At 44.1% G+C, this 20,214-nt stretch overlaps 1 protein-coding gene across 1 annotated transcript in view; it reads left to right on the plus strand.

The window, feature by feature from the left end:
- The window catches only part of ASL (argininosuccinate lyase), a 50,821-nt gene that overhangs the window by 21,704 nt on the left and 8,903 nt on the right, over positions 1 to 20,214 (plus strand). Inside the window, exons 9-12 of the mRNA XM_044285721.1 lie at positions 3,525 to 3,577; positions 12,451 to 12,513; positions 13,628 to 13,742; positions 16,683 to 16,767. Of these exons, the coding sequence (XP_044141656.1) occupies positions 3,525 to 3,577; positions 12,451 to 12,513; positions 13,628 to 13,742; positions 16,683 to 16,767 (316 nt within the window). The remainder of the gene's footprint in view (positions 1 to 3,524; positions 3,578 to 12,450; positions 12,514 to 13,627; positions 13,743 to 16,682; positions 16,768 to 20,214) is intronic.

A 20,214-nucleotide genomic window follows, 5' to 3' on the forward strand; every position in this document is an offset into this window, starting at 1 on the left:
TGCCTAGGTATTTAAAGGATGAAACTACTTGTAATCCTGCCATGAGATTGGCATCAGCACTTAGAGGCTCGGTCTACGCACCTTTTGGCACACCCAGGTCCAGTTGATTGACTTTCGAGTTCTCCTCAGTGTCCCGTAAATCCTGCGCATGCGCCGTCCCGTTTAGTATTCGGCGCAGTGAGTGAAGCACGCCGTCCTTCACTCACTGCGCCTGCACCGAATACTAAACGGGACGGCACATGCGTGGGATTTACGGGATCCTGAGGAGAACTCGAAAGTCAATCAACTGGACCTAGGCATGCCAAAGGGTGCGTAGACCGAGCCTCTAGGTGCTGAAGCAACGCCCCAGTAGCACCTAGAGGCTCATTAGCATATTATAAAAGTATTTATTTTAAGAGAACGGCGGCAGGCACATCGCTAATGTCAGTCAGCTACATAACGATTTCTCATGACAGAAACCCTTTGAAGCTTCCACACTAAAGGTTCAGGTAGCTGCCCTAAGTTATTTTTTTTTTAAATAGGTTAGCTAATCATCCGTGGATTAAAAGATTCTTGTCAGCAGCCTCTAGGTTACATCCTTCCTTAAGACAATTGTCTCCTCCCTAGGATTTTAATATGGTTCTTTCAGCCCTATCTCAGAAGCTGTTTGAACCATTAAATGAGATTTCTATTAAAATGCTCTCTTTTAAAATGGCCTTCTTTCTAGCAATAACCTCTGCTAGACGGGTTTCTGAGATTCAAGCGTTTTCTGCTTTTTCTCCCTATACCACTTTTTTTGGAGGATAAAGTCATCATCCGACCAATTCCATCTTTCCAGCCGAAGGTGGTCTCGGGTTTTCACAAAAGTCAGTATGTGGTTCTTACCTCCTTTTGCCCAAATTCAGCTAATCCGTCAGAAGAAAAATTTCATTGCCTAGATGGTAGGAGGCGTCTGCTTTTTTACCTAGATTCCACTTCTCCTTGGAGGATAGATAAAAATTTCCTAATCCAGTATCGGGGAACGTGTAGAGGCCGCAAGGTTTCCACTAGCGTTATTGCTAGATGGGTAAAGAATGCTATTTCTCTTGCCTATTCTTCCCTTAGTCTGCCGCCTCCAAGGGGGTTTGGGGCTCATTCTGGCAGGGCCACTGTGACCTCTTGGGCAGAGAGGACAGATGCTTCTCTGGCCCAGATATGTAGAGCCGCTACTTGGAGCTCTCCCCATACTTTTTTTCAGACATTACAGGCTGCATCTTGACTCTACCTTTGGGAGGAAAGTGCTACAAGCTGTAGTCCCCCCTAATTTTTGTCTGGTTTATATTTTAGTCTCGCATGGGTGCCGTCATGGGTGAGGGGAAAACCAATAACTGCTCTTACCGGTAATTGTTTTTCTTGAAACCCATGACAGGCACCCCAATAATTTCCCTCCCTAATAAAACCCTAATAAAAAAATAATAATTTCCTTGGAAATTTGGAGGAACTACCGGATGGATTCTCCTCTTTCCACTAATTTATGTTCTGTCCTTTTTAATCCTTCTTGCTTGGTGGTTGGCACGCCTCCGGAGGTCGGTTTATTATAATCACTGAGGTGTGGTGGGGGTGTGAACTATTTTATCTCTTCAGGTTTCCTGTCCTGGATGGGAGGTCCTAGTCACATGGGTGCCGTCATCGGTTTCTTATAATGTGAAAATCAAAACATAAATTTTCATCTAAATACATTGTGATCTATATATGTTGGCTAATATCCCTGTACAACTAAATGATTTGGAAAAGGAAAAGAATTAGAAAAGATTTTCTGTATGCTCTAGTGCTGTGATGGCTAACCTCCGGCACTTCAGCTCTCGTAAGACTACTATTCCCAAGATTTGCACTTGCTTGGCTGTTCTCAGAACTCCATAGAAATGAATAGAGCATACTGGGAGTCGTAGTTTCACCACAGATGGAGTAACAGAGGTTAGCCATCAGTGCTGTGGTGGATAGTAGAGGTCTGGTTCTGAATATTAAAGGGGTTGTCTGGGTTCAGAGCTGAACCCGAACATATCCCCATTTTCATCCCACCCATTTCATGCTCCGATGCTCTCCCTTGCCCTGCGCTGGATCGTTCAGAGCAAGGGCTGATTTGTTTATATTTTCACACTGCTAAGCTGGCTAGGGCAGCGCTAAAGCCTGCCCATCAGTGCCGGTGACTTCATTTGGCTTACCCTATGGAGAGCCCGGTATGTCTCCGGATCGCCTAAAAAAGCCTTTGTCCTGCGTGATTTAGTGCAAGGCAAAGTAGAGCATTGGAGCATGATGCTTATATCAGGGGGCTATCTGGGTGAAATTGGGGATATGTCTGGGTTCAGCTCTGAACCCGGACAACCCCTTTAAGTTATAGTTTTTGGGTTAAACATAGAGGAGTGGGTAAAATAAAATAAACAAAGGCTCACAGAGGTTCAGGAGGAGTATCTTCTTCGAGATCAGTAGAGCATGTATTCTGAGCACAGATTTAACTACTCTAAAATAAGGAGTTGTGCTTCTATTGCTCTTGCCTGGCACCCCTTCTGATGCTCGCCGTGCCGTAACCTATGACATCACCACTTATTCTTGGTCCTTAAAGGGAGTACATCAGGCAATGTCGCTGACTTTGCCTATTATGGCGCCACGACCCCTGTCACATCATCATATCTATGATGTCACCACTGCTAATGATATCGTCATATGCCCAAAAATCTCATCATGGCAGTGAAGTTGTCCCTACTAACTCACATCCGTTGCATCATCACTTACAATGGATGAGCCACCCCTGCTTTTGGGTGCAGATGTTGCAGCTATTTGGTGGCTGTGGGTCACAGCAATCAATGTGCAGCCCCTGTGATGGACCTGTAAAACCATATGATGCCATCACCTGATGACATCTCACACACTGGTACCCTATGGGGATCCTCCCAGGTCAAGTCCCTGACAATTGCCCTGTTGACTTCATCAGCGGTGACATCAGTAAGAAAATTATGTTGGGCTCTGGGATGTTCCACCCACTGCAGACAAGGGGAGGAATCTGTCCTCCAGAACGGTCCACCTTTTTTGCAGCTACCTCTGCTGATGGTCTACAACGCTCAATTTATAAGGTCAGCTTCCCTTGTGACATCGCCTGTTATGCCAATACTTGTGGCATCACCTGCAATAACATATTATTCACCCGCCAACCCCCACTCCCTTTCATGGGAGGTCTTCTATCTCCTCCACTGCTGTATGATGCTATTGGTGAGCATAGTTACTAGGGTTGTCACCAGACTGGTAAACCACTAACCCACACAGTATTAGACCTGGGAGGCTGGTGCTAGCAATAACAACATAGGGCATTGTGCAGCGAGGTTACTTTTATGTGGATTGGGTACTCATCCTTTGCCTAGCCATCACAGCCCGAGGAACATCAGCAGCATCAGGACAGGTCAAATGTAGGACTGTGGCTGGCAGAGGCTGAGGTAGACCTACCTTTTTAAATAGGAATTGGTTTTAGCTGGAAGGATAAATCAAACATTTAAACCTTTTTTCTCTTTTGACAGTGGAGCAATAGCTGGGAATCCCTTAGGGATAGACAGAGAACTTCTTCGTAAAGGTACAGTTTTAACATTTGTGATGTGCAGTATAGATTTTTGAGGTAAAACTAAGATTCTGAGCTCTCCTTATTGTTGTTACCTCTTTCTTTGTAAGCTGACAGGTGTAAAAAAGGATCCTGTCACATTACTCTAGAATGCATAAGTTTATAGTGTGGGCAACCATAACCAATTCATATGTAAGAATGTTTATTGCAGGTAGCCTTATTCTGACTGTTCATATCAATCCTGCAGGAGAGGCTATACAGATGTAGGCGTTAAACAAAGCAGTACCTCACCAGCATGCCTACACTTGCCTCAACTCGCCAAGTTAGTACGTTGAAGGGGTTGTCTCATTTGAGCAAATGGCATTTATCATGTAGACAAAGTGAATACAAGGCACTTACTAATGTATTGTTATAGTCCATATTGTTTCCTTTGCTGTCTGGATTCATTTTTGCATTGCATTATACACTTCTAGTTTCCATGGTTACGGCCACCCTGCAACCAGGAAGGTTGGTAGTGCTTGCACGCTACAGGAAAAAGTGCTGCCTTATGCACACTTCCATGGTACCGGCCAACAGAGAGGCCAGCGCTTTTTTAGGGTGGTCATAACCATGGAAACAAGAAGCATATAATGCAATATAAAAATGAATCAAGCCAGCAAAGGAGACAATATGGACAGTCACAATACATTAGTAAGTGGCTTGTATTAACTTTCTCTACATGATAAATGTCATTTGCTGAAGTGAAAAAAAACCCCATTAAAGGGCTTCTGTCACTCCACTAAACTCATATTTTATTTTTTGTCTCCTTAAAATCCTTTTGCTACGATTTCTCAATATATATGGCTTTTACTCCGTTTGGTTCATTAGTTATATAAAAAACAGACTTTTATATTATGCAAATGACCTCTCTAGCAGCAGGTAGGGCGGCTACCTGCTGCTAGCAGCCGCATCCTCCATTCATAATGACGCCCCCTCCTCATGTTGATTGACAGGGCCAGCGGACGCGCTCGTTCTCTGACTGGCCCTGTCTGCGTTTTAAATCTCGCGCCGGTCTTCAGTTGGCGCAGGCGCACTCAGTGGAAGACGCTCGCTCGGCCTCTCCATCCTCAGTGCGCCTGCGCCGATGACGTCACATGTACACCCGGCGCAGGCGCACTGAGGATGGAGCGGCCGAGCGAGCGTCCTCCACTGAGTGCGCCTGCGCCAACTGAAGACCGGCGTGAGATTTAAAACGCAGACAGGGCCAGTCAGAGAACGAGCGTGTCCGCTGGCCCTGTCAATCAACATGAGAATGGGCGTCATTATGAATGGAGGATGCGGCTGCTAGCAGCAAGTAGCCGCCCTACCTGCTGCTAGAGAGGTCATTTGCATATTATAAAAGTCAGTTTTTTTAATATAACTACTGAACCAAACTGAGTAATAGCTATATATATATTGAGAAATCGCAGCATAAGGATTTTAAGGAGACCAAAAAAAAAATATGAGTTTAGTGGAGTGACAGAAGCCCTTTAAGGGTACTACAACTGCTATATACATATTGGCCAACAGGTGGTGGCAGAGACGTATGTAAACTGATGGCATTTGTCAGACGGATCAGGATGCATTGAAATGCCGGATCCGTCTCTCTGGTGTCATCCGGAAAAAACGGATCCGTCATTTATTTATTTTCAAATTTTTTGCGGTCTGAGCATGCACAGACCGCAAAAACTGATCCATTTTGCCGGAACACTCTGGCATTAATGCATCTCAATGGGAAAAAATGCTGGATCCAGCATTCCGGCAAGTGTTCCGGAATTTTGGACGGAAATAAAACTGTAGCATGCTGCGGTATTATCTCCGTCCTGAAAAGGCAAAAAGACTGAACTGAAGACATCCTGATGCATCCTGAACGGATTGCTCTCCATTCAGAATGCATGGGGATAAAACAGATCAGTTCTTTTCCGGTATAGAGCCCCTAGGACGGAACTCAGCGCCGGAAAAGAATAACGCTAGTGTGAAAGTACCCTTAAGGAGTTTATATTATAGCTGTGTGGGAGTAACGGGAAAGTAAACCAAACATTGTTTACTCTATTTATTTAGTTTTGACTTTTATTTCAATAAAGAAGTGTTTTTTTTCCAATGTTTGTTTATTTAGCTAAAACGTATTTTTTTTTTTTAAAGAGGACCTTTCACCAGGAAAAAGTATCTAAACTGACTATACAGACGTGTAGAGCGGCGCCCAGGGACCCCCGCCGATCAGCTGTTTGAGAAGGCAGCAGCCTTCTCGCTGTTTACCGCAGGCCCAGTGACGTCACGACTAGTATCATTGGCCTGGGGGGGGGGGGGGGGTAAGCTCTGTTCACTTGAATGGAGCTTAGCCCCGTCCAGGCCAATGATACTAGTCGTGACGTCACTGGGCCTGCGGTAAAAAGGGAGAAGGCTGCGGCACTACTGCCAGTGCTGCTGCCTTCTCAAACAGCTGATCGGCAGGGGTCCCGGGTGTAAAAAAAACTGCAGAACCACTTTACCGTTGCATCTGTGCTCCATGCCAGAGTTTACTTCCTGCTGGAGACCTGTACTGTTTGTTAGGGCTTGTATGGGTGTGTCTCTCTCCACCTATGAAGCAGCACGTACACGTCCTCTGTCTTACCAGCCTATGGCTGGATTGCAGCAGGTATTTAAAGGCGCTTCCTATTACAGGAAGATGCCTGAGCAACGCATGGTCTCTAGCACGTCTAGTTCCAAGTGTGAAGGTGGTTTTCAAGTTCTGCTTTGCTGTGTACCGGACCCTGCCTTTCGAATTATTGGATTTTGCCTGTTTGCCGTCTGCCTCTGACCTCCGGACTTCATTTACAGACCTTGCTTGATCGTTGCCTGCCCTGTGGTGAGAGTGTATGGTGTCACTCCATAAACTTTATAGTGAGGATGATGAGGAATACACTGACTGTGATGAGAGTATATGGCTTCACTCATGGAGATTAAAAAAGCGTTTTTCTCAAGTATGGATTATGGAATTTCTGGCTCACCCACATGATCACTAACAGACTGGGGGCTGCTATAAGGGAATGCTGGCAGTTTTATATTACTTTTGGAGGTGACAGGTTCCCTTTAAAACAAGACCTGGTTCATTATCTCTCGGTCCTGTACAGTCTGCGATATGGCCCTTAGTAACCAAAGAGATATCTGTCAGTCACTATCATCCTCCTGAACGTCACCCTCATCTCCCCTCCTTTTTGAGCCTGCTTGTTACCTTCTCACTTAACCCATTTTCTGCTTCCTAGGCTGTCATTCTCCTCCTATCCTCTGCTTCTCTCTACCAATTGCCCGTCATCCTCCCCTTCTCCTTCTGTCTCCACAGCTTTCTTCCTCCTGCTGGTTCTTTTTCTCCCACTCAGTGGCTGCCTGAAGGTGCCGATAATCTGTGTTATAATCAGACACAGTCCAGACCTGTGCAGTAATGTACAGTGTGGGTGTTATACAAGCGGGTGTGGACCCACTGCGCCACTGACTGGCTGTACTCTGTAGGGGCGTGACTAAGCCACTACCTGGTCTTCACTAGAGCCTCTGATGGTGAGGATAGGCTTGGGCCGTTAGGGTAGTTGACAGGTGCCACTCCAGAGCAGTTCCCAAGTCAGTGGCAGCTGACCAGGGGGTCAGAAATATCATTGTAGGCACCGAGGGCAAGTACGTGGTCAGGAAGTACGGGGTCAGGGCAGGCAGCGATCAAGCAAGGTCTGTGAACGAAGTCCGGTGTCGGAGGCAGACGTCAAACAGGCAAAATCCGATAATTCGAAAAGCAGGGTCCAGTACACAGCAAAGCTTCACACTTGGAACTAGACAAGCTAGTGACCATGCGTTGCTCGGGCATCTTCCTGTGATAGGAAGCGCCTTTAAATACTTCCTGCAATCCAGCCATACCCCGGTGCTCTCTTGTTGTGACATATCTTAACCACCTCCGGACCGCCTAACGCAGATCTGCGGTCCGGAGGCGGACAGCTCTGCGCAGAGTCACGCATATATGCGTCATCTCGCGAGAGCCGTGATTTTCTGTGAACGCGCACACACAGGCGTGCGCGTTCACAGGATCGGAAGGTAAGCGAGTGGATCTCCAGCCTGCCAGCGGCGATCGTTCGGTGGCAGGCTGGAGATTTGATTTTTTTTTTTTTAACCCCTAACAGGTATATTAGACGCTGTTTTGATAACAGCGTCTAATATACCTGCTACCTGGTCCTCTGGTGGTCCCTTTTGTTTGGATCGACCACCAGAGGACACAGGTAGCTCAGTAAAGTACCACAAAACACCACTACACTACACCCCCCCCCCCCTGTCACTTATTAACCCCTTATGAACCCATGATCACCCCATATAGACTCCCTGATCACCCCCCTGTCATTGATCACCCCCCTGTCAGGCTCCATTCAGACGTCCGTATGATTTTTTTCAGATCCGCAAAACGCGTACGGACGTCTGAATGGAGCCTTACAGGGGGGTGATCAATAACAGGGGGGTGATCAGGGAGTCTATATAGGTAATCACCCCCCTGTCATTGATCACCCCCCTGTAAGGCTCCATTCAGACATTTTTTTTGCCCAAGTTAGCGGAATTTTATTTTATTTTTATTTTAATTTTTTCTTACTAAGTCTCATATTCCACTAACTTGTGTCAAAAAATAAAATCTCACATGAACTCACCATACCCCTCACGGAATCCAAATGCGTAAAATTTTTTAGACATTTATATTCCAGACTTCTTCTCACGCTTTAGGGCCCCTAAAATGCCAGGGCAGTATAAATACCCCACATGTGACCCCATTTCGGAAAGAAGACGTCCCAAGGTATTCCGTGAGGAGCACATTGAGTCCATGAAAGATTGAAAATTTTGTCCCAAGTTAGCGGAAAGGGAGACTTTGTGAGAAAATACAAAAAAAATAAAAATCAATTTCCGCTAACTTGTGCCAAAAAAAAAAAAATTCTATGAACTCGCCATGCCCCTCATTGAATACCTTGGGGTGTCTTCTTTCCAAAATGGGGTCACATGTGGGGTATTTATACTGCCCTGGCATTTTAGGGGCCCGAAAGCGTGAGAAGAAGTCTGGGATCCAAATGTCTAAAAATGCCCTCCTAAAAGGAATTTGGGCCGCTTTGTGCATCTAGGCTGCAAAAAAGTGTCACACATGTTGTATCGCCGTACTCAGGAGAAGTTGGGGAATGTGTTTTGGGGTGTCATTTTACATATACCCATGCTGGGTGAGAGAAATATCTTGGCAAAAGACAACATTTCCCATTTTTTTATACAAAGTTGGCATTTGACCAAGATATTTCTCTCACCCAGCATGGGTATATGTAAAATGACACCCCAAAACACATTCCCCAACTTCTCCTGAGTACGGCGATACCACGTGTGACACTTTTTTGCCGCCTAGGTGGGCAAAGGGGCACACATTCCAAAGAGCACCTTTAGGATTTTACAGGTCATTTTTTACACATTTTGATTTCAAACTACTTCGCACACATTAGGGCCCCTAGAATGCCAGGGCAGTATAATTACCCCACAAGTGACCCCATTTTGGAAACAAGACACCCCAAGGTATTCCGTAAGGGGCATGGCGAGTTCCTAGAATTTTTAATTTTTTGTCACAAGTTAGCGGAAAATGATGTTTTTTTTTTGTTTTGTTTTTTCTTACAAAGTCTCATATTCCACTAACTTGTGACAAAAAATAAAAAATTCTAGGAACTCGCCATGCCCATCACGTAATACCCTGGGGTGTCCTCTTTCCAAAATGGGGTCACTTGTGGGGTAGTTATACTGCCCTGGCATTTTAGGGGCCCATATGCGTGAGAAGTAGTTTGCAATCAAAATCTGTAAAAAAAATTACCGGTGAAATCCGAAAGGTGCTCTTTGGAATGTGTGCCCCTTTGCCCACCTAGGCTGCAAAAAAGTGTCACACATCTGGTATCGCCGTACTCGGGAGAAGTTGGGGAATATGTTTTGGGGTGTCATTTTACATATACCCATGCTGGGTGAGAGAAATATCTTGGCAAAAGACAACATTTCCCATTTTTTTATACAAAGTTGGCATTTGACCAAGATATTTCTCTCACCCAGCATGGGTATATGTAAAATGACACCCCAAAACACATTCCCCAACTTCTCCTGAGTACGGCGATACCAGATGTGTGACACTTTTTTGCAGCCTAGGTGGGCAATGGGGCACACATTCCAAAGTGCACCTTTCGGATTTCACCGGTTATTTTTTTACAGATTTTGATTGCAAACTACTTCTCACGCATATGGGCCCCTAAAATGCCAGGGCAGCATAACTACCCCACAAGTGACCCCATTTTGGAAAGGGGTTAATTGTGCTATCATATCCCCCAGTAAGAGATCGGGTGCTGCCAGGCAGCAGGGGGCAGTCTTGTACAAAGTTTGTAGTGTATTCTAACCTGAAGCGTCCCCATCACCATGGGAACGCCTCTGTGTTAGAATATACTGTCGGATCTGAGGTTCACGAAGTAGCTCATATCCGACAGTATATTCTAACATAGAGGCGTTCCCATGGTGATGGGGACGCTTCAAGTTAAAATATACCATCGGATTGGAGAAAACTCCAATCCGATGGTATAAAAGAACTCCAGACTTTACATTGAAAGTCAATGGGGACGGATCCGTTTGAAATGGCACCATATTGTGTCAACATCAAACGGATCCGTCCCCATTGACTTGCATTGTAATTCAGGACGGATCCGTTTGGCTCCGCACGGCCAGGCGGACACCAAAACGACTTTTTTTTCATGTCCGTGGATCCTCCAAAAATCAAGGAAGACCCACGGACGAAAAAACGGTCAGGGATCACGGACCCCGTTTTTGCGGACCGTGAAAAAAAACTGTTGTGTGCATGAGGCCTTAGATAGATTCCACTCAGGGAATCACCTGAACCCCCAGGCACACCATGAATCGCCACTGGACAGACTTCTAGAGGAGGTGGGGTGGATGGACATGTGGCGCCTTAAACACCTCAGTGCTACTGTCTACTCATGCCAATCTGCCACGTGGGTCATGCAGCAAAACAGTGGCCCTAAGTACAAAAGTATTTTTATCAATGAATGGTTAAAGTTAAAATTTTGGAATGGCCAAGTCAAAAGTCCCGACCTTAACCCAGTAGAAATGTTGTGGAAGGACCAGATTTGGGGGATACTATCTCTCCTTGGGGAGAGCGCCTTAATCGGTGTGAGAAGGCTTATAGGCCATACATGCTCCTCTGGAATTCTGGGAAGAAATGGATGCAAATAAGCACTTAACAAGCTCTGCCTCTGATGCCACCAGGTGTAAGGCAGCTATCCTGTAAGTCACTGTTCGACCCTTTAACTAGGCCTTGAGACATGACTTGTGCAAATATGGTGGCATTCTATGCCAAATTTATGCAGAAATATAGACAATTCGGAAGGGTTCACAAACTTCTAAAGGCCCTGTTTACATTGAATGGCGCTATACCGTAAACAAACACCCACTTTGTTTTCCAGAGGCGTCTGTCCAGACACCACGCCAAGAAATGACAAGTTATTTTTTTTGCCGTGACCTATAAACCGTGGCCCAATGAAGTGCAGCTAGAAGCTTTTCGGTGCTGAAAGCGCATCAAATTCCGCCAAAAAAACAAATCTGTTTTAACAGGGCCGAAATGTGTGTTCTTGGCACATAAACAACTTCTCTTTTTTTCTGGCACATATAGAAATAAATATTTGAGAATAACTTCATTTCAGTAGTACGCTTACCCTTCCTTTTAAAGTTATTAAAATATTGACTCATGGCTGCTTTAGGCTACTTTCACACTTGCGTTCGGGGCTCCGCTTGTGAGTTCCGTTTGAAGGCTCTCACAAGTGGCCCCGAACGGATCCGTCCAGCCCTAATGCATTCTGAGTGGATACGGATCCGCTCAGAATGCATCAGTTTGGCAGCGTTTGTCCTCCGCTCCGCTCAGCAGGCGGACACCTGAACGCTGCTTGCAGCGTTCGGGTGTCTGCCTGGACGTGCGGAGGCAAATGGATCCGTCCAGACTTACAATGTAAGTCAATGGGGACAGATCCGTTTGAAGTTGACACAATATGGCTCAATTTTCAAACGGATCCGTCCCCCATTGACTTTCAATGTAAAGTTTCAATATTTTTTTTTTTTTTTTTTATGGTAATGCAAACGGATCCGTTCTGAACGGATCTAAGCGTTTGCATTATAGGAGCGGATCCGTCTGTGCAGACACCAGACGGATCCGCTCCGAACGCAAGTGTGAAAGTAGCCTTACAAGGACGTTAGCGTATTTAAAGGGGTTCTGTAGCTTGTTTAAACTGATAATCTATCCTCTGGATAGATCATCAGCATCTAATCGTCAGGGGTCCGACACCCGGGACCCCCGCCAATCGGCTGTTTGAGAAGCACTCCAGCAGCGCCGCGGACTTCTCACCGTTTACCGCAGGCCCAGTGACGTCATGACTAGTATCAATGGCCTGGGCGGGCCTAAGCTCCATTCAAGTGAACAATGCTGAGCCGCGCCCAGGCCAGTGATACTAGTCATGACGTCATTGGGCCTGCGGTAAACGGTGAGAAGTCCACAGCGCTGCTGGAGCACCGCTGCCTTCTCAAACAGCTGATTGGCGGGGGTCCCAGGTGTCGGACCCTTGACGATTAGATGCTGATGATCTATCCGGAGGATAGATCATCAGTTTAAACGAACTGCAGAACCCCTTTTAATAAACTTACCAGTTGCACCACTGTTGTCATTATTATGTGCTTTACATCATCATGACATGTCAATAATACAGGTGAATGTAAGAAACCTTGTAATATATCTTATCAGAGAAAGTTGTATTGATAGGTTAGTGACCATTTAAAGAATCTATATCCTCTACATTTATTAACAGAACTTAACTTCAACTCAGTGAGCCTGAATAGCATGGATGCTACCAGCGAGCGGGACTTTATAGGTAAGAGAAGCAATATTTTCTCTGTATATCTATACATTTTAAATATTCTATTTGAAGTTATATAATAAACAAAATTAACAATATGAAACCAACAAAATTACTTAAAATATATTGTAGGCATCCGCTATGGTAGGCAGGGTAAGCGGACGCAGAACAGAGGCAAAAACCAGTTTGTAAAGCAAAACGTCTGTTTATTCACACATGAGGTATAGCACAAAACGCAAGTCACTTTGCAGTCTTGGTGTTTGTTCACACACACGAAAAGTTCATAAAGCAAGAGAGTCACCCTGTCTCCTGGGTGTTAGTTCACACCCTGCTGGCAGTTCTCCCTCGTCAAGTCCATACGCAGGCTTTAGGAGGCCTGTTTCCCCTACACCCGGGTCTCAGCCACTCTGCTGATCTCAGCTGTCTTTTAAAGGCAGCTAGGTGTTGCCAAAACCCCAGACCGGCACCTGAGATCCAGTCCGGTGTTTGACCCCACCTGGCTGCCAATCAGTCCAGCAGCAATCACTGGGAGGAAAATACCTGTTTTCCCAGACAATACCCTTCACTGTGTCATAATGTACTGTACAGTACATACATGCATGGTATTGCCACATATAACCCCTATAATAGTCACCATAATAAATAACCCACACGATGAATGATGTAAAGAACTGCTTGGGCCAGTGTGATCACGGATGGGAAGTCGCACTTCAGTCCACGGGGGACTGGAAACAACAAGGACGGATCACTCAGCACTGGAAGCAAGTGGCAATGAATAGGTGAGTGGGTATCCTTTTTTTTTCTTTTTTCTTTTTTTTTTTTTAACGTCGCCCTTAATTCAGGTTTGGGAGTTGGACGCCTCTCTATTAGACGGAGTGGAGAGCTTCTGGACTAGTGTTCTGGTGATCACCGTGACCATGTATTACAAAAGCTCTTAGGCTGATATAATGTTATGTTACAAAAAGCATAGGAAAAGTCACAGTTGCCATATTCATGGAAATTACTTCGGCATGGTTTAAAAATTCTTTGGGATTTGTTGTGGAATCTATTCATTGTATTTTTTCTGCATTGTATACTGCATTTGTATACTTTGTTACCACTCACGCAAATACATCTGATTTGGTTTCAGCTGAATTTCTTTTTTGGGCATCTCTGTGCATGACTCACCTCAGCAAGATGTCAGAGGATCTTATTATTTACAGCACCAAGGAGTTCAGCTTTGTCACCCTCTCTGACTCTTACAGGTTTGTAGTTTAAAGATGGCATACTACATGAGGTACACGTAAAATACTAAAAAGGTACATGCTCCAGAAAGTCTAACATTCTGATACTTATTTCTAGCGTAGAACTGCAACTAAAGAGTTATTCCCATCTCAACTTTTCTTAGTATGCGGTAGCCACAGGACAAGATATGTGTAGATCTTCTATTGTCGCAAGATATGTGTATATCTCCTATTGGGGCAAGATATGTGTATATCTCCTATAGGGGCAAGATATGTGTATATCTCCTATAGGGGCAAGATATGTGTATATCTCCTATTGGGGCAAGATATGTGTATATCTCCTATTGGGGCAAGATATGTGTATATCTCCTATAAGGGCAAGATATGTGTATATCTCCTATTGGGGCAAGATATGTGTATATCTCCTATAGGGGCAAGATATGTGTATATCTCCTATAGGGGCAAGATATGTGTATATCTCCTATAGGGGCAAGATATGTGTATATCTCCTATAGGGGCAAGATATGTGTATATCTCCTATAGGGGCAAGATATGTGTATATCTCCTATAGGGGCAAGATATGTGTATATCTCCTATAGGGGCAAGATATGTGTATATCTCCTATAGGGGCAAGATATGTGTATATCTCCTATAGGGGCAAGATATGTGTATATCTCCTATTGGGGCAAGATATGTGTATATCTCCTATTGGGGCAAGATATGTGTATATCTCCTATTGGGGCAAGATATGTGTATATCTCCTATTGGGGCAAGATATGTGTATATCTCCTATTGGGGCAAGATATGTGTATATCTCCTATTGGGGCAAGATATGTGTATATCTCCTATTGGGGCAAGATATGTGTATATCTCCTATTGGGGCAAGATATGTGTATATCTCCTATTGGGGCAAGATATGTGTATATCTCCTATTGGGGCAAGATATGTGTATATCTCCTATTGGGGCAAGATATGTGTATATCTCCTATTGGGGCAAGATATGTGTATATCTCCTATTGGGGCAAGATATGTGTATATCTCCTATTGGGGCAAGATATGTGTATATCTCCTATTGGGGCAAGATATGTGTATATCTCCTATTGGGGCAAGATATGTGTATATCTCCTATTGGGGCAAGATTTATGGTATATCTCCTATTGGGGCAAGATATGTGTATATCTCCTATTGGGGCAAGATATGTGTATATCTCCTATTGGGGCAAGATATGTGTATATCTCCTATTGGGGCAAGATATGTGTATATCTCCTATTGGGGCAAGATATGTGTATATCTCCTATTGGGGCAAGATATGTGTATATCTCCTATTGGGGCAAGATATGTGTATATCTCCTATTGGGGCAAGATATGTGTATATCTCCTATTGGGGCAAGATATGTGTATATCTCCTATTGGGGCAAGATATGTGTATATCTCCTATTGGGGCAAGATATGTGTATATCTCCTATTGGGGCAAGATATGTGTATATCTCCTATTGGGGCAAGATATGTGTATATCTCCTATTGGGGCAAGATATGTGTATATCTCCTATTGGGGCAAGATATGTGTATATCTCCTATTGGGGCAAGATATGTGTATATCTCCTATTGGGGCAAGATATGTGTATATCTCCTATTGGGGCAAGATATGGCATATGGACACAGTAGAGGACCATCACTCTGCTCAGGTCTGCTAATGTGGACACAGCATGATCATAAATTATATGGTCACCCATTCATTTGAATAAGTGCTATGTAGTGCTACATTTGTTTCAGGGAATTGAGCAGCCTTGTGTATCTGGTCACAGAGCAGTTAGATAGGCTGGACCTGCCATGATCCCCTGACTGGCTGGTGGCATCAATTCTAAGAACACAGAAGTTTTTAATACCAGCAAGGAGCTGGTGTAGAATTCCTGTGTAATGTGCACAAGTTTTCCCCTGCACTTATTAATAATACTATTTTTGCAAAAGTGGCAGCAAAGTGGGAAAAGTCACAAAAATGTGCTGAAATCTAGACCAGAGCACAGTGATGTATTGCCTCCGTAGTTCCAGACTAGACATGCTTTATAGTCTGAGATTTGGCTGGAACATTAGCAGGATCTGGAAGTAGCTTCTCAGACATTTTGAGAAAATTACATTGACTCTCACTTCTTAGGCCTTATGCACACGACTGTATTTTTGTTCTGCATCGGATCTGCATTTTTTGCGTTCGGATGGGGACCCGTTTATTTTAGTGGGGCTGCAATAATGCATGTCTGTGCCTCTGTCCCACAAAAAGAGGATGTCCTATACTTGTCTGTTTTGCAGACAAGTATAGGATATTTCTATAGAATGCACACGGCTGGTATCACGATTTGTGGATCCACAGCTTGCGCTCCACAAAACACGGTCATTAGCATGAGGCATTATGCTTCTCCTACTAGAGACAACAAAAAGGCATGGTTAAAGTTCTGCCATCAGATACATTCAGTCTCGTGGATGTGCACAACGACATCCTCTCCCATGCTGCCGGAGCAAGCGAGCGTACGGAAGCAGCATTAGAATAAATGGAAACATAATATTTTTCTTATTTAAATTGCACGACTACTACATTTATAAATGTCAGGTTCTTAGTGCACATTTTGATCAAATTGTGAACAGCTTTGGTCAGGTCGGAGGAGCGCACTACCAAGATGGAGGCAGTCACCACCCCACATGTGCAGCACTCTTTTAGGCCTGTATTACACCAACAGATTATCTGACCAATATCTGTCCAATCAGACCAATAGTTGGTGTGTATAACATAAGATCTGCATCTATAATTGCCCATCTGACCAATAATTGTGTAAATCAGGCCCGACAAAGTCAAATAAATGTGCAAGTGCTAATCTCCAAACACCAAGTATATAACCCCTTATACATGCTGCAAAATGTATGTCGTTTTAGAAAAAAAAACAATGACCTCTTCATCTCATTTCTCCTCAGTACTGGGAGTAGTTTAATGCCTCAGAAGAAGAACCCTGACAGTCTGGAGCTAATCCGCAGCAAAGCCGGGCGTGTCTTTGGACGAGTATGGGCAACAGAATTATAATGCAATGTTTTTGTAAAGCCTTTACATATTTTTGCTGTGACACATACAGTATTTGCCATGTAAATATTACAGATACACTTTATTTTTTTAAATACAAAACTGCATCATAATCCTAGCTTCAGTATAGTAGGGAAGTATTGGCCACTCCAGGTACATGACATGTAAAGAAAGCAATCACCAGGCACCAAACCAGTGACAAATCCCCTTTCCAAAATGACCCAGTCATATTGCTAAAATCATGTATTGAACAGCTCCCGCGCCATGCACTGTGCGCAAGCGAAAAGCCCTAATATTCATTAGGACTGTCCCTGCCACCCGCTGCTGATCACCGTAGGAATAAATCTGTAAATGCGCAGTGGAGCAGGGAGAACAGAGTGCTCACAAATATCAGGACTCGCAGTTCATGCGCTGTGTATTGAACAGCTCCAGCTGTTCGTTGGTGCAGCAAAAACTGGTAACAATTTCCCTTTAATTAATAAAAAGAAAATGCATGTGAAAGTATAGCAAAAGCTGACCGGAACTGTGGCTCAATCGCCATGATTGGGCTTAAAGGGTGGTCCGACATGGAATACAATTTACAAGGTCGCTGGACAGTGTTTAACCACCTCCCGACCGCCTAACGCACCGATGCGTCCGGGAGGTGGTTGATTTACTCCTCCTGGACGCATCGGCGCATCATCTCGCGATACCCGAGATTTCCTGTGAACGCAGGCGCGCGCGCTCACAGGAACGGAAGGTGATTTTTTTTTGTTTTTTTTCTCACAAAGTCTCACTTTCCGCTAACTTAGGACAAAAATTTCAATCTTTCATGGACTCAATATGCCCCTCATGGAATACCTTGGGGTGTCTTCTTTCCGAAATGGGGTCACATGTGGGGTATTTATACTGCCCTGGCTTTTTAGGGGCCCTAAAGCGTGAGAAGAAGTCTGGAATATAAATGTCTAAAAATGTTTACGCATTTGGATTCCGTGAGGGGTATGGCGAGTGCATGTGAGATTTTATTTTTTGACACAAGTTAGTGGAATATGAGACTTAGTAAGAAAAAACAAAGAAAAAAAATATATATATTTCCGCTAACTTGGGCCAAAAAAATGTCTGAATGGAGCCTTACAGGGGGTGATCAATGACAGGGGGGTGATCACCCATATACACTCCCTGATCACCCCCCTGTCATTGATCACCCCCCTGGTAAGGCTCCATTCAGACGTCCGTATGATTTTTACGGATACATGGATACATGGATCGGATCCGCAAAACACATGCGGACGTCTGAATGGAGCCTGACAGGCGGGTGATCACCCATATACACTCCCTGATCACCCCCTGTCATTGATCACCCCACTGTCATTGATCACCCCCCTGTAAGGCTCCATTCAGACGTCTGCATGTGTTTTGCGGATCCGATCCATGTATCCATGGATCCGTAAAAATCATACGGACGTCTGAATGGAGCCTTACCAGGGGGGTGATCAATGACAGGGGGGTGATCAGGGAGTGTATATGGGTGATCACCCCCCTGTCATTGATCACCCCCTGTAAGGCTCCATTCAGACATTTTTTTGGCCCAAGTTAGCGGAAATATATATATTTTTTTTCTTTGTTTTTTCTTACTAAGTCTCATATTCCACTAACTTGTGTCAAAAAATAAAATCTCACATGAACTCACCGTACCCCTCACGGAATCCAAATGCGTAGACATTTATATTCCAGACTTCTTCTCACGCTTTAGGGCCCCTAAAAAGCCAGGGCAGTATAAATACCCCACATGTGACCCCATTTCGGAAAGAAGACACCCCAAGGTATTCCGTGAGGGGCATATTGAGTCCATGAAAGATTGAAATTTTTGTCCTAAGTTAGCGGAAAGTGAGACTTTGTGAGAAAAAAACAAAAAAAAAAATCAATTTCCGCTAACTTATGCAAAAAAAAAAAATTCTATGAACTCGCCAGGCCCCTCATTGAATACCTTGGGGTGTCTTCTTTCCAAAGTGGGGTCACATGTGGGGTATTTATACTGCCCTGGCTTTTTAGGGCCCCGAAAGTGTGAGAAGAAGTCTGGGATCCAAATGTCTAAAAATGCCCTCCTAAAAGGAATTTGGGCACCTTTGCGCATCTAGGCTGCAAAAAAGTGTGACACATCTGGTATCGCCGTACTCAGGAGTAGCTGGGGAATGTGTTTTGGGGTGTCATTTTACATATACCCATGCTGGGTGAGAAAAATATCTTGGTCAAATGCCAACTTTGTATAAAAAAAATGGGAAAAGTTGTCTTTTGCCAAGATATTTCTCTCACCCAGCATGGGTATATGTAAAATGACACCCCAAAACACATTCCCCAACTTCTCCTGAGTACGGCGATACCAGATGTGTCACACTTTTTTGCAGCCAAGGTGGGCAAAGGGGCACACATTCCAAAGTGCACCTTTCGGATTTCGCAGGCCATTTTTTACACATTTTGATTGCAAGGTACTTCTCACACATTTGGGCCCCTAAATTGCCAGGGCAGTATAACTACGCCACAAGTGACCCCATTTTGGAAAGAAGACACCCCAAGGTATTCCGTGAGGGGCACGGCGAGTTCCTAGAATTTTTTATTTTTTGTCACAAGTTAGCGGAAAATGTTGATTTTTCTTTTTTCCTTACAAAGTCTCATATTCCACTAACTTGTGACAAAAAATAAAAAGTTCTATGAACTCACTATCCCCATCAGCGAATACCTTAGGGTGTCTACTTTCCGAAATGGGGTCATTTGTGGGGTTTTTCTACTGTCTGGGCATTGTAGAACCTCAGGAATCATGACAGGTGCTCAGAAAGTCAGAGCTGCTTCAAAAAGCGGAAATTCACATTTTTGTACCATAGTTTGTAAACGCTATAACTTTTACCCAAACCATTTTTTTTTTTTGCCCAAACATTTTTTTTTTATCAAAGACATGTAGAACAATAAATTTAGCGAAAAATTTATATATGGATGTCGTTTTTTTTTGCAAAATTTTACAGCTGAAAGTGAAAAATGTTATTTTTTTGCAAAAAAATTGTTAAATTTCGATTAATAACAAAAAAAGTAAAAATGTCAGCAGCAATGAAATACCACCAAATGAAAGCTCTATTAGTGAGAAGAAAAGGAGGTAAAATTCATTTGGGTGGTAAGTTGCATGACCGAGCGATAAACGGTGAAAGTAGTGTAGTGCAGAAGTGTAAAAAGTGGCCTGGTCATGAAGGGGGTTTTAGCTAGCGGGGCTGAAGTGGTTAAAATGTAAAAAAAAACACCCTTTAAATGTCCTGGTTACAGTGCTGAACTTTCCTGCCACTTCCAGTTCCCGTTGGACCAGAAGCGATGACATGCCACAGACACACACATGACCACTGTCAACCAATCATTGGCCTCAGTGGTGACGTATGCATGAATGGCATGTCACCACTTCCGGTCTGG

Source organism: Bufo gargarizans, chromosome 3, assembly GCF_014858855.1.
Source record: "Bufo gargarizans isolate SCDJY-AF-19 chromosome 3, ASM1485885v1, whole genome shotgun sequence".
Lineage (NCBI taxonomy): Eukaryota > Metazoa > Chordata > Amphibia > Anura > Bufonidae > Bufo > Bufo gargarizans.